The sequence below is a fragment of the Podarcis gaigeae genome (genome assembly GCF_964106915.1).
Source record: "Podarcis gaigeae genome assembly, chromosome: 14".
Lineage (NCBI taxonomy): Eukaryota > Metazoa > Chordata > Lepidosauria > Squamata > Lacertidae > Podarcis > Podarcis gaigeae.
The window spans coordinates 28,512,364-28,531,260 of record NC_139690.1 but is presented as its reverse complement, the minus strand read 5'-3'; the positions used below and the strand labels follow the sequence as shown (position 1 = coordinate 28,531,260).

The 18,897-nt window shown below is 50.0% G+C and overlaps 2 protein-coding genes across 2 annotated transcripts; one reads left to right on the top strand and one right to left on the bottom strand.

Annotated features, from left to right (window-relative positions):
- Positions 1-4,400: 4,400 nt before the first annotated feature.
- On the top strand, positions 4,401-13,510 carry PDIA3 (protein disulfide isomerase family A member 3). The gene is made up of 13 exons (XM_083711941.1): positions 4,401-4,803; positions 6,775-6,853; positions 7,207-7,324; positions 7,647-7,751; positions 8,196-8,325; positions 8,891-9,007; positions 9,119-9,244; positions 10,429-10,611; positions 10,817-10,925; positions 12,104-12,232; positions 12,471-12,550; positions 12,827-12,884; positions 13,093-13,510. Exons 1-13 carry the CDS (start codon positions 4,661-4,663, stop codon positions 13,210-13,212), a joined length of 1,497 nt encoding a protein of 498 aa, XP_083568067.1. The 5' UTR covers positions 4,401-4,660; the 3' UTR covers positions 13,213-13,510.
- ELL3 (elongation factor for RNA polymerase II 3) lies at positions 11,664-18,696 on the bottom strand. Its single transcript, XM_083711942.1, has 12 exons — positions 18,568-18,696; positions 18,439-18,483; positions 17,755-17,888; positions 17,536-17,666; positions 16,848-17,023; positions 16,655-16,776; positions 16,375-16,465; positions 15,746-15,989; positions 15,320-15,359; positions 14,821-14,992; positions 14,697-14,741; positions 11,664-14,619 (listed from the first exon to the last, which is right to left on the bottom strand). The coding sequence occupies exons 1-12, from the start codon at positions 18,691-18,693 to the stop codon at positions 14,482-14,484; spliced, it is 1,464 nt and encodes a 487-aa protein (XP_083568068.1). The 5' UTR covers positions 18,694-18,696; the 3' UTR covers positions 11,664-14,481.
- Between the last annotated feature and the right edge of the window lie 201 nt (positions 18,697-18,897).

Sequence of the window (18,897 nt, the reverse complement as noted above, 5' to 3'; positions counted from 1 at the left end):
GGGTGTGTGGAGACCCAAAACCAGATAGGGCCACAGCACCCCCTGCTGGGAAGATATGTAGGCAGCTGCCAAATATAGCTTGGTACATTTACTTTTGCTGGCTGTAGCTCTTAAGAGGGTCTCTGCCAGAGAAACTGGTTGTTTTCATTGCCCACTACCGGATCGTTTTAGCTGAAGGTGCTGCTGTGGTTTGAACCTGTGACCTTCTGCATGCAAAGCAGCTGCTCCACCATTGGGCTGTGGCCTTTCTCCAAAGGCTTTGCTTCTGACATGTTTTCAACTAACATGGGGGAGTTTGCAACCAGTTTCTAGCTGGAGAGGATGCTATACTTGTTTCTGAAACAAAAAAGGCAAGGGGTGCAGATACCTGAAATGAAACATTTCTAGCTGGGCAGCATGTGCAAGCAGTACCTCATGAAACTAGGTGAGATCAGAGAGTTTTGCGCAGCTCTGACTCTTTCCTTGAAGTGGAAAGGGAGCCATTTGTGCCTTGATAGACTTTTGGCAGAGTTGGGCTCCTGTCAGCATCAGATGATTGAACCACTGGCAGAAGAGGAGTGCGGGGGGAGCACACCGCCCCCAGAAGCGCAATCCCGGCAGGGTGCCATTGTGGCTCCCCTCCCCCCCCCCCCGCGTGTGCTGGGTGCCACACCCCTGGGACATGCGCCACGTCCCTGCGGGTGGCACGTCAGCTCCGCCCCTACCTGCTCTCTGCCCCCCCCCATGCCGGAGCATGAAGCTCCGCCACTGGATTGAACTGTAGGCACATCAAAACTGTACACTTACTAAAGGTGTTGCCAAACCTACATGTGTACCTGACTGCATACATATTATAAGAGTGATATCTGGGATTTCAAACATGGAACTCCCTTGCCATGTAGTGGGGGTATATTGTACTGTAACTTAACTTGCTTTATTACCAGACTTTTTAAAAAATCACAAATTCCAATACCAATTTGGACTTTAAAACAGCAAGACGTTAATGGTGAAATGTAGGTTAGACAATGTTACTGTTAGGGTGGATTTGTAGCTGGTTGACTAACCAAAAGTGCTCACCAACAGTTCCTCATCATCCTGGAAAAGTGACAAATGGGGTGCCACAGGATTTTTTCCAGGGCCCAGTGTTGTTTGATATCGTTATAAATGACTTGAATTAAGGAATAGAGGGGGTGCTCATCAAATTCGACATCAAACTGGGAGGCTAATACCTCATAGAATCAGATATGGAAGGGACTCCAAGGGTCATCTAGTTCAACCCCCTGCAACACAGGAATGTCAACTAAAGCATCCATGACAGATGGCCATCCAGCCTCTGCTTAAGAACCTCCAAAGGAGTACACAACCTCCTGAGGGACACCATTCCACTGAACAGTGCTTACTGTGAGAAAGTTCTTCCTGATGTTTAGTCAGAATTTCCTTTCTTGTAACTTTAAGCCATTTGTTCATGGGTATAGGGCGGTATATAAATTTGATAAATAAAATAATAAAACATCTCCCCTCCAGGCAGGAGAAAACAAGCTTGCTCCATCTTCCACGTGAAACTGGCATATTTGAAACTGGCTATTGTATCTCCTATCAGTCTCTTTTCCAGGCTAAAGCTACCCATCTCCTTCAAATGTTCCTCATAAGGCTTGGCTTCCAGACCCTTGATCATCTTGGTTGCCATCTTCTGCACAATAGAGAAAATCTCAATAGGGACAAATGTACAGTTCTACACCTAGCAAGGAATATTCAGTTGCACACTATATAGAATGAGGGACATCTGGCTTGAAAAGGAGCGAGAAGTCTTGGTAGATCAAAACCTTAGCATGCATGAGTTAACAGTGTGATCCAGCTAGTGCAATACTAGGTTGCATCAGCAGAAATCTAGTGTCTAGATCAAGAGAAGTAATAGCGCTGTTCTATTCTGCCTTGATCAGACCCCATCTGGAGTCCTGTGTTCAGTTCTGGCCACTACAATTTAAGGAGCATATCGAGAAGCTGGAACATGTGCAGAGGAGGGCAACCAAAATGATCAAGGGGCTAGAACCCAAACCTTATGAGGAACAGTTGAGGGAGCTGGGTATGTTTAGCCTGGAGAACAAGAAACTTGAGAGGTGATATGATAGCCATCTTCTAATATCTGAACATGGGTGTTCGGGGGACACAGGTGGTGCTATGGTCTAAACCACTGAGCCTAGGGCTTGCTGACTGGAAGGTTGGTGGTTCGAATCCCCGCAACCGGGGTGAGTTCCCATTGTTTGGTCCCAGCTCCTGCCCACCTAGCAGTTTGAAAGCACGTCAAGTGCAAGTAGATAAATAGGTACCGCTCCAGTGGGAAGGTAAACAGTGTTTCCGTATGCTGCTCTGGTTCGCCAGAAACGCCTTAGTCATGCTAGCCACATGACCTAGAAGCTGTCTGTGGAAAAACGTCAACTCCCTCGGCCAGTAAAGTGAGATGAACACCGCAACCCAGAGTCGTCCATGACTGGACCTAACGGTCAGGGGTCCCTTTACCTTTAATATCTGAAAGGTTATTACATGGAAGATGGAGCAAGTTTGTTTTCTGCTGCTCTGGAGGGTGGGACCCAAAGCAAGTGACAATAAAAGAGATTCTGATGAAATATTAGCAATAACTTTCTGAAGGTCAGAGCTGCCAGAACATTTTGTGAGCAATGGGTTCCCCATTTACAGAATCAAAATGTGTTTGTATAGCAAATACAAAAAAGGCAGGGATGGTGAAGGACCACTGGCCTGTAGACCATAGTTGCCCCCCCAAGCCAAGGTGGCATCAGATAGCACTGGTCATACATACAGGGTCCAGTCCAGGCCAGGTGCTTTCCCACTGCAACCAAGATGGCAGCAGCTGGTGACATCACAGCTTCTTCCTCACATGATCTGATATGATTATCAGGGATGGGACAATGGTATCCCCCATCATAACACTGGGCTGGGGAGAAAGGTTTAAACCACTCTGCTGTGCTGAGCATGAAAACCACTCCGTCCCTGCTTGATTCTGCTAGATGTGTGAGGGGTGATGTGTGCAAGCATGTGATGGCCAGGCTCATTGCTAGTCTCTGGTGGTGATGCAATGGGTTGACGTGGTCCTGTTCAAGTGCCCCTCAAGTTAAGACTTGCATTTGTGCTAGCAATTGGCTAATGAACAGGAGCATAATGACGTGTTAGCATAAAGCTGGAGTTCTTGTTCCTCTCAATTCCGTGTCTACACGTAATCCCTTTTCAGTGAGGGCAACCACTCTAAGCCAAAAGTTTGCCTCCTCTTCAACCAATATGTACACGTTGCATTGCTGAGCATAGCTAAAGGAATTGCATAACAACAGGGCATGTGCAGTCAAATGAAATGAGCGCCTTCATAACAAAGGTGCTGCATCTCTAAGCAAGGATCTCTACATGTCAGGCAAGAAAATGCACAGAAATACAGGCTTATTGTTATTATTAAATTTGTATACCACCCTTCATCTGAAGAGCTGTGAAAGGGGAGAAGAGATTAAAAAGCTGAGCTGCTCCTTAGAATCATAGAATTCATAGATGACCTCAGGGTCATCTAATCTAAATCCCAGCAATGCGGGAATCTCAATTTCTTTGGCAATCACTCGCCAAATCTCAACTACACCACACACCACAGCCTTGCTTACTCTTCGTGAGTGAACTTGAACAGTGAATGGGCTAGGGTTAGTTCAGTTTAGAGCCACAATACCAAGGTTCATCTTATATTGTTTTTACTTTCTGTCTGCTTCCCTTTTATTCCTAACAAAGTCTCCTAAGTTGACTGCTGAAGTGGGTCTGTTTGCCATAGAATTCCCATGTGCCTAACTGCATGGCATTCAGGTTACTGGGTTTAGTATCAGTAGCCCATAAGGAAACAGAGATACAGTTGGTCTCAAGAGTTCCTGGTTGAAGGGGGGTCTGTCAGGGAAATGAGCTAGCCGCTTTGATCTTGGACAAAGAAAAGGCAGCTGGAAGCTAGCTAGCTCTGCTTTCCCCAGCAATTTGTGTGCTTAGGTTTGACTGAGAAGTGCTAGGCCACTGGCTCAAAACATTTTTAAAAAGTAATTGCTTTAATGCATCCCAGTTTCCTTCCCATTTGGGGATGCAGGAGTAAGTGGGGAGGCCAGCGGCAGGCACCGGAGATAAAGGCCCCCTGGCAGCACTGCAGGGCTGTTGTGCTGCAGTTGGGCAACGAGGGTGATACAAGAGTTTGGCTTCAGCCGTTCGGCTGAGGGACCAGCTCTTCACAATAGGGAGCACTTTTCGAAAAAGGCGCGGACATCTCTCTGGCCCTCAGGCGCTGCTCTTGAGGGGGAGACGAGGGAGCCGCAATGGCGGGAGGCGGGGCCAACAGGCGAAGGCCGCTCTGGAGCGCGAGGCCAGGGCGGCCCCTCGCGGCATCGCTATGACGACGAGCGCAGAGCCATCCAGCCGCCTCCTGCCACCATCTCTCCTCCTCATTGGCCGCCCTCCCGCCGGCGTGGGCCAGTGAGCAGCTGCCACACTGCAAATCCGGCCCCGTCTCCTGGAGGGGCGGGACTTCCGCCTCCTCTTTAGCTTCCCGCTGAGGCGAGAACGAGAGAAAGCGAAAGTCGCCTCAGCCGCCGCTTTCTCCGGTTCGCTCTCCGTATTCCTCGCCTTTCTCTCTCTCGCTCGCCGGCGGCTGGGCCTCATGGAGGCGCTTCTCCTCGCCCTGCTCCTCGCCCTTGTGCCGCTGCCGGGACGCGCCTCTGACGTGCTCGAGCTCAGCGATGAGGACTTCGACAGCGGCCTGGCCGACCGCAGCGTCGCCCTCGTCGAGTTCTACGCCCCATGGTGGGTCGGAGGGAGAGGAGGGCGGGCGGGGCGGGCAACGGGGCCAGGCCGTTCATGGGGGGCGGGGCGGCGAGGCCCCCGCTGCTTCGGCTCTGCGCGCGCAGGAAGAGGAGCGGCACGTTTCTCGTGCGCGCGCCTCCCACAGGTCCATAGACAGACGGGGAGAGGGAGGTTGGCAGGCCGGTGGATCCCTTCGTCGCTGCCGCTGCCTTAACTGGCTCGGAGCCGAGAATGGGAAGAGCGAGGGAGGAAAGGAAGGAGGGAGTCCGCCTGTCGATCTGCCTCTCGCCGCTGCCTCTTGTCTGTCAGGCCTGTGGGGGTGAATTCAGCGCATTCCGGACGCGATATCCGCGGAAGCCTCTCCGCGATTCGCCCGGCCGCCGTGAAGGGCAGCTGGTTTGGGTTGGTAGCGGCCTCTTTATCGGGCGGGGAAAGCCGCGGTGGCTCCGGCGCTGGTGCCGCAACCGGTTTTGAAACTGCAGCCCCCAGGCTACACCGGGGCAAGTGCCTGCGGAGGGCGGGATCTTGTTGCCGTGGCTGCTCCCGGTTGGCTGCTCCGCTGGGCTGTCACTATCAGGGATTGGCTGTTGGTCCCATGGGAAGTGCCCGCTACCTTTGCGGAGAAGTTGCAGCCATCAGGGCGTCTTACCGGCAGAAACGGAAGGGTTGGGCGCCTGCTAGCTTCCGGTGGATAGTTGGTTCTTGGGTGAACCGTGGGTGCTGCCCTTGTGAGAACGGCGAAGCCTCCTCGCTCTGTCCGCTTCATGGGGTTGATGGGGCCACTATTAGCTTTTGCTTTTTGCGGGAGCGGGGTGCCCTTGCCAAGCAAGATGGATGATTCATGGTCCCCAGCCCACTGGCTTCAAGTGTCTCAGTGGTCCTTGATCCAAATGAATCTCAGTGTATACTTGTAATAAAAGCAAAACATAGCCCTTCACAGAACAATAAAAGACAGTTTAGCATAAAATCCCGTGGTATGAAACTTGGTACACAAGGCCAATACTTTGCTGAAGACAATCAGGTTTGATCATTGCCAAAACAGGAATTTGGGAACCATATTTATGCCTCCATGGGTTCTATGATGTGAGAAAGGTGGGATAGAAATTCAAGAAAGTAAATGAAATGCCTACATTTTGTAGGTTTAATGCAAGTATTCATATTTTAGTAAATATCAAATTGTGTATTCATTAATCCTCCTTTTGAATGTGCATCTGGTAGGGGTAATGATTCACTTTAGAGAAAACCACTCAAAATTACAAGCCAGCTAAATGCTAGCCTACTGAAGGCTGACCAGAGATAGGAAGCTGCAGGTCTAAGCCTATGCTGGGTGTATGGAAGAGGAGACTTCCGTTGTCTAGCAACCCACTTGATTTCTGTGTTGAGCACAGAGGAGAGACTGCTTCAGTCTCTTGCTCCATCCCTCCCATCACACTTGCATAGAACTCACAACTGCCATGAGGGAAGGATCTCAGGAAATCAAGAGAGGCAGACAAAAAGAAGGTCAAAAGCCAGCTTCTGTCTAACTTGGCTTTTCCCTGCTATAAGGCCATCAACTACCAGCTATCTTCTGGGAAGGATTCTCGTAACTCTGTGTTCTACCATATTGCTCATTCTTCTCCCTTGCCCCCATGGATAGTGATGTTAATTGTAGTATGCCTCAAAAGCATTCATCGTCTGGAAGGCAGGATATTAATAATCACAATAAATAAATAAATTCTGGTTGTCTGTGCCAGACTAGTACTTGAATACAAGGATGGGCTAATGTGCTTATATCTAGATTATGTCACATTAACCTACTTATTCAAGAGTATTGACTCCTTTAAAACAAATTTAAATTTTAAAACCCTGCACAGTTTTAGTCATTGGTTTTTATCTGACCTGTTGAGATACAAGTGCGATCTTGGGCCAAACAGTCCTTGCTGATGAAAGAAAGTGGTATGCCAACCATGCATTGAACTTTTAATCTTATAGGTGTGGACACTGTAAACGCCTTGCTCCTGAGTATGAGTCTGCTGCCACCAGGCTAAAGGGAATAGTGCCACTTGTGAAGGTTAGTTTTGTAATGTGCTACTGCATGAAACTCTGCAGAAAAGGGACCTTTCCATAAGTTAAATTGCTTGACTACTGATAGTGGAGTTGGGAGTCAGTTCTATTGATCCCTGTGTGAATGTGGTGGGGAGTAACGTGGGATAAAAAGCTTTGAATCTATGTCTGCTGTTCTTTTGATCAAAGTCCCTGGAGGTATAGGAAGAGCCTCTGTTGGTGTTAGATGGGAATGTTTGGATGAGGATGTTTGGATGCATCTATGCTGTTGGCAATGTGCAGACTAGATGGTTGTTTTTTTAAGAGATGTTACCATCCTTTACTGTGGAAAAGGCAAACCCTGCTCACATTCTCTTTAAGGTTGACTGTACAGCAAACTCAAACACCTGCAACAAGTATGGAGTGAGTGGCTATCCAACTCTCAAGATCTTCAGGAACGGGGAGGAGTCTGGTACCTATGATGGTCCAAGAACAGCTGGTAAGGAACTGTAGGCCAGGCTGTGAGTGCTGGAGGAGCTGGTTAATAGTCTGCAGCAGCCCTGGCACAGAGTGGAGAGTTATTGCATGGATATTCTGCTTGTAGACTTCCCAACATCATCTGGTTGGCCTCTGCAAGAACAAGATTCTGGACAATATGGGCCATTGTTCTGATCTAGCTGTAGGGCTCTCCTGATTGAAGCCTTCATTTAAAGGGTATTTGTGTAATGCCTTGTATAGTGCAGTTTTTGAAGACATTGGATGTCCGCAAAGCAGTCCCTACATGCAGTCTGCCACTAACTATGCCAAACTTCTCTCCCAAGATGGAATTGTGAGCCACCTGAAGAAACAGGCTGGGCCAGCCTCAGTTGCTCTCCGCTCTGATACTTTTGAAAAATTCATCAGTGAAAAGGATCCTGCTGTGGTGGGTAAGTAGTGAGGGGTTTTTGGGTGGGGGAGGTGATCAGAATTTTTCCCCTGAGCCTTCACATGCTAAGATGTGGAGGGGGATCTCTAGTATTTCTGGAATTAGGCATCATAGACCGCAGGTGTTAGCACAGTATCTCACAGAGCTTTGAAATGGCAGTGCAGAGTTGCCTCTTCTATTCCAGTCTTAAGTGTGGCACCCTGTTAACCTGATCTCAGTAGTAAAAATGTTCAGATAAAAATGTTCTGCAGTGTTGATTTGAGCCACTCCCAGCTTCAAGTATTAGAAGCCGGGGAATGGGTTCCTTGGATGCAATTTGCAGGTTCTTGCATATGGCTCACTGGTTTGGGCAGTCAAGTTGTTTTTGTGTCCAGGTGTAATAGCTAAACTGCTTCTTCTACTCTTCTTTCATATGGAGTCCTTTGCCTTTTATGATGTTCTGCAGGTTTCTTCAAGGAGTTGTTTGGTGATGCACATTCAGAGTACATGAAAGCAGCGAGCAACTTGCGAGACCATTACCGCTTTGGGCACACAAGTGATGAGGATCTAGTAAAGAAATATGAGCCAGATGGCGAGTAAGTAGCACATGGGCCTCTATTCTCCTGACTGGTCTACCAAAATATAAGAATATAAGACACAAATTTCAGAAATGCATCTGGGCATAACAGCTCTGGCTGGCTTCCTGTTGCTCCCCACAATGAATTTCCCCCACTTGTATAGCAAGCTGTTTCTGATGGATAGACCACTGGTTCTCTTTGAACTGAGCTTGAGCAACAATCAAACGTGTTCCTAGCAACTGTCTTTGTAAAATAGTGATTGTACTTTCCACGGTCCTACGCAGCATCCCCCCCCCCCCCCCGCCAACAGTCAAGTCCCTGCTGGGCTGCTTCCTGCTTGTTTTTCCTGCCACCTGAAGGGAGCAGGCAAGTCAGAGCTTGAGGTGCTTGCTGACTGTCATTCAGCTTTTCCTTGGGGAGTTGGTTAAGCAGCTGAGGCACCTGCGAGCAAATGTGGCTGGAAGCCCATGTTGAAAGGACAAGGGAGTCCTGTTTGTAAGCCAAGCCCTAGCAAGAGCACAGCCTGTTTGAGGGTGATGTGTGCTTGGTTCACTGTCAAGTTGCACCGATCAACTTTCCACAGAGGCATTATCCTGTTCCGTCCCCCACACCTGGAAAACAAGTTTGAGGACAACACTGTGCGATACACAGAGGACAAGATCACAACTGGCAAGATCAAGAAGTTCCTTCAGGAGAACATGTAAGTGTATGGCAGCTTCTCTCCTGCCAGTCTAGAGTGAGTGTCTGTGTCTGTGTCTGCAGTGTGAGATCCACATGCTACCATGATTTGGGGGTTCCTTCTGTTCTTTAGCTTTGGCATCTGCCCACACATGACGGAAGACAACAAAGAGCTGATCCAAGGCAAGGACCTGCTGGTGGCTTATTATGACGTAGATTACGAAAAGAATCCCAAGGGGTCCAACTACTGGCGCAACAGGTGAGAACACAGCAAGGACTATCCTGGGAAAGTTAAATGAGTGAGGTTGGAGCCACTGATATGTTCTGACCCCACTGTCACAGGCAATATGTGCCTGACCTGCCAGTTGCTGGGAATCATAGGTGGGGAGATCACTGCTGATGCTGCAGTTGGGTCCTGCTTGCTGGCTTCCCGCTGGGGCAGTGGTTTTAAACCAGTGTGCCACGGTACCCTGGGGTGCCTTGAATGATGGTCAGGGTGCCTCCCTCCCTCCTCTGATGCCCTCTCATGTCTCTGCCTCCCAAAGGCTTGTGTGACTGTTTGTTGCAGCATCCTTGGCTACAAGCTCTGCTAGTTGCCAGAAGCTGAGGTGGCCTCGTAGTAAGTAAGCAAGCAAGCAGGTGAGGGAGCCTAGCCAGCCAGTTTGCCAGCCCTTGCTGTTGGGAATGAACAGACAAGTCCTAGGCCCCTGTGGGTCAAGGGAGGCAGCTCAGAGACCTGCCCAGAGAACTCAAAGAAGAGGAGAAGAGGCTGAGAAAACACTCTGTGAAGGAGGATATTTGAAAAGTGTGAGAGGCTGCCAGCTCTGCAGGCAAGGGGTGACATAACTGGGCTCCTGAGTCCCACAGGGGTGTCACAGAAAGAATATAGTTGGTCAAGGGAGCAGTGGACTCAAAAAGGTTGAAAACATTTGCACTGGAGCAGCTGGTTGACCACTGGGAGCAGGACACTTTGTCTTGATCTAGTGGACTCATATGTCTGTGCCAGAGGCCATGCCTCTTGTGGCTGCTCTATAGCCCAAACAGAAGGGCTGCAGCAGTTCCAGCATGTGAACATCCCCCTCCCTAGGAAGAGTGGGGGCAAGAAGCCAGCAATAGTATAAGCTGTGGAGGTCCCCCATCAGCAGTGAATAACTTATGGAAGGAGACTGGGCAGTGACACTTCTGCCCTTGGCCAGTCATTGATCACTTTGGTGGCTCTTTGAGGCTGCTCTAAGCACACTTGATCCTTTAGCTATAGAATTTGGGACTGCTTTGACTTGAACACATCACCACCTCTGCCTGAGCCAAGGTACTTCCGAAATTGGCTCTTAATTAATTAAAATTATTTGCTTGCCTTCACGCATGCCTTGAAGAGGACAGGTGCGCTGTGACTCCTGATTATCTTGGGCTATCACAAAAAAAGTTTTGTTATTGCTTTTGCAGAGTGATGAAGGTAGCCCGGAGTTTCCTGGATGCTGGACACAAACTCAACTTTGCTGTTGCTAGTCGGAAGACCTTCGGTCATGAGCTCTCAGAGTTTGGATTGGATGGCTCTACCACCGATGTTCCTCTTGTTGCCATCAGGACAGCTAAGGGAGAGAAATTTGTCATGCAGGAGGAGTTCTCGTAAGTGGAGCATTTGTTTATGCTGCAGGGGTGCACACTGCTTCTGGGGTGGTTGGAGTGGGGACATCCCACTGCCTGTTCCTGAGCAATTCTGAGCATAAAGCATCATAGGCCAATCCAGGACAGAAAGTCTTCTAGTGACTTTAAAGGGGGATTACAAATTTGGGAAGGACTGGTTGAAACAATTCTCTCGTTTGGTTTGCAGCCGTGATGGGAAGGCCCTGGAGAGATTCCTCCAGGATTATTTTGATGGAAACCTGAAGAAATACCTGAAATCTGAGCCCATTCCAGAGAACAATGATGGGCCTGTGAAGGTGGGAGCTGCTGCTTGTTCTGTCTCATCAAGGGTGGTGGGAGCCTTGGGCCCCTTCAGATGATATTGGACTTCCATCAGCCCTACCCAGCGTTGCCCAAAGATAAGAGATTATGGGAGCAATAGGTCAACAGCAGCTGGAGGGCCCCCTACTCCTAGCTTTAAAAAAACTAGATCTCGTAAGAATAACTCGCTCTACGAGGGGCTGCCCTTGAGACTGACCCAGAAACTCCAGCGGGTGCAGAATGCCGCGGTGAGACTCCTTACAGGGTCCTTGCATATGGGGATCACATTCACCCGGTGCTATACCAGCTGCACTGGCTCCCGGTGGAGTACAGGATCAGGTTTAAGGTGCTGGTTTTAACTTTTAAAGCCCTATATGGCCTAGGACCCTCCTGGTATGTCCCACAGAGGACCTTACAGTCTTCAAACAAAAAACACCTTGGAGGTCCCAGGCCACAGAGAGGTTAGTCTGGCCTCAACCAGAGCCAGGGCTTTTTCGGCTGTGGCTCCAATCTGGTGGAACGCTCTGTCACAAGAGACTAGGGCCCTGTGGGACTTGATCTTTCCGAAGGGCCTGCAAGACAGAGCTGTTCCACCAGGCCTTTGTCAAAGGCATAGCCTGACCCCCTCCTTTGGTAATTCTTCACAGAACTCTAGCCCAATGGTTGCCATCAATTTGATATTCCAAAATGCCCACAAATTTCTCCACTTTGTTCTAAGTTTCATGCAGTTTAAATAAGATTAATGTGCACATTTATTAACTTCAGCTCTTTCTGAGCTATGTCTTGAGGCTGTAGCTTTCCCAGGGTGGCTGATGTTAATAGCTGCTGGGCAGTTTCATCAAAAAACATGAAAAAGACAAATTGAAATTACAAGTTGGGTTGAACAAGCCCAAAATTTGAAGTACAAGGAAATCTTAAAGTAGCTATGTTTTCCCTGAATTAAGTTTAAGTTTATATGTTCTTGATGCATACCAAAACTGTTTCTGGACACCTGGAATTCAGGAATTCAATTCATAGATGGGAAACAGGCAGATTTGGATGTGATCTGTATATTGATTGAACTGCTGGGAAAATGAGAAGCTTCCTGCATATTATTCAGCTTATAATAACACTAAAATTAGGCACTGTGTGTCTTGGGAACCTCCCCTTTTGAGACTGCATGTTCTCCCCCCAGGTGGTTGTGGCTGAGAACTTTGACGAAATCGTGAATGCTGAGGGCAAGGATGTGCTTGTGGAGTTCTACGCGCCTTGGTGTGGCCACTGCAAGAACCTGGAACCCAAATACAAGGAGCTTGGAGAGAAGGTATGCCCAAGGGGCGGGAGGAGGATCTGAGTGCCTGAGTGTCTCTCTCCCTTAATAGAGGTCCCTGTTCATAGGTGACCATAGAGAAGGGATCTTACCTGCAGGGGCCTTGATACTGTGTATTTGAGCAAGGTTCTCCTGAGTGTGGAATAGCCCCTAGGGGACTGGCACTACTCTGCTATCATGAATTGACTGCTTCTACCAGTGTGAAATTGCTGATTGGATTATCTTTCAACAGCTCAGCAAAGATCCCAACATTATTATAGCCAAGATGGATGCTACAGCCAATGATGTGCCTTCTCCCTATGAAGTGCGAGGGTAAGAGAATTATGCTTGGTAGCCACTGGCTGGTTCTTGCCTGCCCTCTACTGTCAATGATAGAGTAGCTGTCCTGCAGGCACAGTCTTGGGCCTTTTAGGAGGAGTCCTTTGCACCCCACCCACACCTACATTGTGTGCTTGCACTATGCCACCTAGAAGAATGGCTGCTGTATGGAGGCTTATGCATGTAAACACCAGGCATATTTCCTCCAGGGCAGTTATTCAGGATACCACTGAATGCCCTGCTAAGTGGTCTTTCTTTCTTTGTTGACAGCTTCCCCACAATTTATTTTTCGCCTGCGGGGAGCAAGCAAAGTCCAAAGAAATATGAGGTGAGTTCATGCTTTTACCGGGTTCCCTAGAGTAATAATAAGCAGCTGCAATGAAGTGTTCTTTCTTTTGCCCATTAATCCTAAAATATGGCAAGTGGCATAAATGATCAAGTGGAATTTGTTGAGGGTGCTGTGTGTGTGTGTTAGTGATTGGAACTTAATGCTTTGAGCACTGCTGCACTTTGCCTGACTTGTGTCTTCTTGACAGGGGGGGCGTGAGGTGAATGATTTTGTCAGCTACCTGAAGCGGGAGGCCACTTACCCACCCATTCTACAGGAGGATGAAAAACCCAAGAAGAAGAAGAAGGCGCCCAAGGAGGATCTGTGAGCGGGGAGGGGGGCTTGGTGTCATCATCGCCCTTGTCTGCAGAAGAGCCCATGGCCACTCCTGGAGGTGGGGCCCTGTGGGGCAGTCTAAGCTGTTGGAAAGTGAAGCCACATTGAGCAGAGGGGACCCAGCTGCTGCTGCTGTTCTGTTTAATTTCCTGCCCCCTCATCTCTTAACTGCACTGGCCTTGAATGCCCTGGACTGGCTGATATTTGTGGGTGGGGAGGGGGAGGGTTTGTTTTCTAATTTTTTGTACATTTGAAGAAGTGAATCAATAAATGACCCCCTTAGGCCCCAAGTTGCCTTTCTGTGATGTTGGAAGGGGAAAAACTTCTCCCTGTCTGTTTGAGCGGGATACATTTACCTGTTTCTGGTACTTTGCTAACTTGGGAGGCTACTCTGCCAGATAACTTTTGTTCTCCATAGAAGTTACTGAACAACTCAGCTGTCCTTGAGAAGTTTGCATGTTGATTTTAGCTTGGGATAGCCTAGCTCTGCAGAGGAACCTAAGCAGCATTGTCAAATGAACATGTAGCAGATTGATAACATAACTGATTGATACGAAGTGAAGGGAGATGTCATGTCTGTTTAAACGATCTTCACAAAATGCAATTTTTTGTATAACTTCTCATGTGGAGAGTCTCTGAGAGATGTGGTAAGTGCCAAGCTTTAAGCCTGTGTTGACAAAGACCTGTCTCTGCAGCCACTAGAAACTTTGAAAACAAAGCAGCATAAGCCAAGCAAGATTAAAGTATTCCTTGAAGAAGAAAGGTTTGAAGAACCTTCCTTGAAGAAAAGGTTTCTAGCAAAGTTCCTACTGCCTTGGGTGTGAGTGTCTGAACAAATGTCAACTGGCTAAGTGTTAGCATAAAAATGCAAGACTACCCACCCTCCAGTTTTTCCAATCTAAGGCACAAGAATATACTTGCTGATTATGAAACAATTCTAAAGCACAGCTTTGTTTCAAGCCAAAGATGGCTGCTCTGGTTGTGGATAGCTTGAAGTAACTTTAGGCTGCCACAAACAAGTTGCTACAGAAGGATGGGGAAAAGGAAGCACCCTCGCCCTGCTTTAAGTGTTTCTTTTCAAATTGCTTTCAGCTAGCAAGATGTTGCAGAGCAGACTTGGACCAAAACATAAGAGGAACATACTGTAAGCTGGGCCTGTTCTTAAGCTGTACAAAGCTCACTCCAAGAGCAAGCAGTTGCCGTGAAACACTAGAGCCCCCCCTGTGCTTGCTGTGAGGAGTTGTAGGTGATGCTGCCCTCCTCATCTCCTCTCGCCACAGCCCCTCTGCCCAGCCGGAGGGACATTCTGCTCAAAGTTTAGGATTTGAGCCTTGATGTGGGAGAGCTTGTGGTGCAGGTACTCGCAGTGCCTCTTTTCTTCTTGGTAGTTAGGATACACCTGCAGAGAAGGAAAGAGTTCAGCCACCAGGGGGAAAGAAAGCACCCCCATCCCTGATGCCAGCCTGGGTTACTCACCTTTTTGAAGTGCCTGTATTCTTGCAAAATCTGATCTTCTAGGACCTGTAACCCAAGAGAGCTAGTTCAGCCCAGGACCAGGCAGGGAAGGTCACTTCCCTTTTGTTCCCTGGAATGTTGTTACCTTGTACTCCTTGGTTCCTTGCTGCATTCGCCTAAGCCTTGTGCCCAGCTGGGCAAACCTCCTGCTCACACTCCCAATCCTGGCATGGAGGTGGCGGTATGTAGTGTAGTCTGCACTGAAGTCCTCCTGGTAGGCTCGGTACTGCTTTACTGAGCAAATGGGGACATATTTCCTAGTTTCAAAAGACACATTATGTGAGTCAGAAGATGGAAAGGGAGAGCCTCCTCCCTTGGGGAATTTGACCCAAGGCGGGGAAGGCCAACAGCAGCAGCCACCTCTCCAATCCATCTCCCACATCAGGAGTAGAACTTTTTCTGGTTCCAAGGACTGTCTTCCAGCATAGACAGTCTTCCAGAACCTCCATTTGGTCCCTAGGCATGAGATCCCCACACCAAATGTACAACAAGGCTGGGCACCAGTGAAAATGATGCTGGTTCCCAAATGGCTGAGGCCTATGAAAAATGCCCTTGCCTTGTGTGCAGTACAGCTAAATACTTACAAGTAGTACTTGAGGTTTTCCTCTGAGGTGCTGGCATGGTCTGGGGAGGGGGAAAGGAAAAGCTGAGTCATTGTGGTGGCAGCAGTCGCCCTGCAGCCTGGCATTGGACACCAACATCTCCCACCAGTGTGTGTTGCTCAATGCTTTCCCAGGCTCATTCCATCTGGATATTTTGGTCTACACCTCCAATCAGCCCAACTGCTCTGCAGTCCAAAACACCGGGAAGGTTAGGAAGATTGGGAAGGTGCTTCTAAACAGCTTTTTAGGCCCAAATTGACAGTACAAGTACCTCCTGGTTTAAACCATTCTGCCTAACTGGGAAGGCTGAGCTTTCCATTTTGCTCAAGGTCAGGAGCAGATTGCAGAGGTTCCAGTTGCCATCATATTTGATGTTTGTGCTGGGAGTGCATCTGCCAGACTCCTCACCTGCCTGCCTCTCCTCCTCCCCTGGCCACTCGACCTCTGGTGCTCTATGACTTCCTGCTTCAGGTTCCTCATCCGAGCTCTGAACCTCTCCTATGATGTTGCTGCAATCGGTCTGGGCCCTGCTTTTCACTGCTGCTGCAGGCTGCATTTTGCGTCCCCACCAGCTGCTCTCGGCTCCTGTAAAGTGAGGCCCCTGCCATCTCCTGGATCTTGGGCCAAGTGCAGCTCGGAGAGGTTGTAGTCTCTGAAAAATAATATCCACACTTCACTCTTTCCAGGCACAGTCCACTTTAAAGCACTGTGTCTGAGTATGGCAAATGATAAGCCCTCTCTTAAATTCTAATCTGCCAAGTGGATACTAGGAACAACAGGATAATGATGGTTCCCTCTAGGCAGGAAGACCAACTGAAAACCACCATGCAGTAGCAGACACACACAGGCAGGCAAATTCGAACAGCAGAAATGGAAGACAAGAAAGTCTCCCCCTCCCCCTGTGCCCACAGGAGCCTGCAATGCCTGGGAATTAGAGAGGCTGCCCAGAGGGGGTGATGCAACCACAGCCTTGCCATGGCATCATCGGCTGTCGCTGCTACTGCTCTGAATTAAAGCACCACTGTTGCAGGACTCACCGCTCTTAAAGGACTACCACCTCGAGAAGGAGCAAACTTTTCAGATGGAGGGCTTGGGAAGGGCTTGGCCAAAGTTTGCTGGGCTTCTTTCCTGCAGAAGTGGAAGGAGAGCTGTTAAAAGCTGACCATGTGAGAGCAGAATAGTGGAAACAACTGTGCACCCACACATAAAGAGACAGGATTATGCTAGAGAGGGAGGGAGAGAGAGAGAATGAGGACTAAGACCACAAGGATCCCCTATCCCTCCCCAGTAGTCTAACTCCCAGACTCATTGCTCTACCTGTGCAAGTGCTCAGATGCTTCCTGGTGCTGCTGCAGAGCACCTGTCCAGGCCTCCTTTCTAGGTTGCAGACGGTCTTCTTTCAAGCTGTAACTTCTTTCTGGGGAGCTCAGCTGCCCCATCTGTGGGGTAAAGGGGTGGTGAGGGAGGCTCCAGCAAGGTGAGGAAGCCCAGTAGCCTTTCCCAGACCTACCTCAGCCTGCAGCTGTGGCCTCTCCAACAAGCCCAACAGCCTCTTAGCCCTCTGGTCGCTTTCTTCCAGCACCTGCGCTGGTGGCCATGGGGGCTCATTGGCTGTGGGACTGCTTTCATTGCCTTTCCCACTGGGGCTCTCTGAGGCTGCTTTCCTTGGGAGGAGGGCGCCAGTCTCTACAGTGCAGAAAAGTAGAAAGTCAAGGCAAAGGGAGTGAGGGAATAGAGCCAGCCTTGGCTGTCAGTAGCTCAACCCCCTCCCCAATGCTAATTGCAGTGATTGTCTATAGCAACTGAGCTGAAATTTGGATGTTGCACTTCAGATCCACTTATTAAATTTGTATACCACCCTTAATCCAAAGATCTCGAGGTGGTTCACACATGGAAGGATTTCATAAATCCAGGGTAGCTTTATACTAGTTATAAGGTTTTCGTTAAGATACCAAACTAAACTTCCATTATGATCACACGTTAGTAAAAACAGTTTGCTAGGTGGTTTTAAAACAAGTTCCACTGCTTCTTAGGATATATACATTCTAGGTTAGAACCAGAGATCTTTGAATGGCAGCACTCACAAATTATTCCTTTCAGGAAGTGGGTAGGGGAGAGAGGTGGTGGCAATTTGTGCCAATTCCCCCTTCAGCTCCTATCCAAGAACCCCTTACTGCCCCTTGTCCCTCTCTCCTCACCTGGGTTTGGGAACGCAGCTGCTGCCCTATGGCAGGTCGACCTCTCTACCCCCCATCTGGACTGGGAGGCCTCCACAACCATGGCACAGATGGTGATCTTCTCCTGGATGGCTCCTCTGCCCTCTAGCCACCTGGGCAAAGAAGAGCAATGTTCAGGGAAGCCTCTCTCCCCCATTCCCACCCTCCCAGGGAAACAGCCTTTGGGCTGGGCCAGCTCACCTGGTACTGGCCTGGCGGACACAATCAAAGCTGGCCTGCGGCTGCTCCTTCGTATAGCGTGAGAGGTAGAAGGTGAAGCGGAACGTCCGTGGGTCACGACGGCCGGCAGTGGCACCGCAGGGCACCTTCAGATACTGGACAGCATAGAAAGAGAAGAGGGGGGATCTGGTCTGGCCCCTTTGCCTCAGGAGCAGGGCCTGACCCTAGACATGTGGTTGGGGGCTGTTTCTGTGGCTGTGGGGCCTGGCTCTGCCTAGGTGAAAAACACTGTGGGGCAGTGCATTTCCAGCGTTCAGTCTTGGCCCTGTTCAAGAAGGGAGTGGGCGGGGCTCCCCGTACAGAGCAGCGAAGGCGCGGCTCCTGCCCGCCCCGTCTCTTTCCCTCTTCCGTTGCTACTAAAGGGGACTTTCAGCCCGAAAAAGAAGCGACTTTCGACGGGGCGGGCTGCCCCATTCAAACGCCAAGACAGCAGAGCATTCCGCGGGGAGGAGGCCGCAGCCAGGCTCGGTCTGCCGCTCGCGCGAGACTCGTTAGCCGCCTTGCAGAAAGCCGCGGGGAGCTCGTTAGCAAGCAGGCGGCGCCCACGGCGATAGCAACGGCCACGGCACCCCTCCGTTGCCCAGCCCCAGCGATGGGACCCGACAGGACATCTGCCCAATGCACGGCGCTGGGAAATATCCTCACCCCTTGGCTGCCCTGGAAGGCGATCACGGGACGAGGCGCCGCCACCTGCAGAAAAAAAGCGGGCAGTGAGACCACCCCTTCCGCCAAGTGACCGGCCGTCCGGCAATCGCTTTCAGTCCAGCCCGTTACCTGACACCGTTGGTAAGCGAGCAAGGCCTGGAGGGCCGAGTCGGTCAGTTTCACGTGGAAGAGGCTGAGGCGGGCGCCCCGCGAGCCGGGGCGGTAGGAAAGGCGCTCCGTCGCCCGCCGCGGCATCGCTGGAGTGAGCGGCTGTGGCGGCGGCGCCTGGGCGGGACTTGGGCTCGACGGCGGGGCGGAGCCGCTGCTCCTTGCTCGGCAGCCGCTGCTGCTCCACAAACCGGTGCGCGTGCCCAGCCCGGGATGCCTGGCCAGACCTGCCTCCGTTTGAGGCGTGGGGAAGGCCCGGAGCAAGAAGAGACGTCTGAGCTTTAGTCTGCC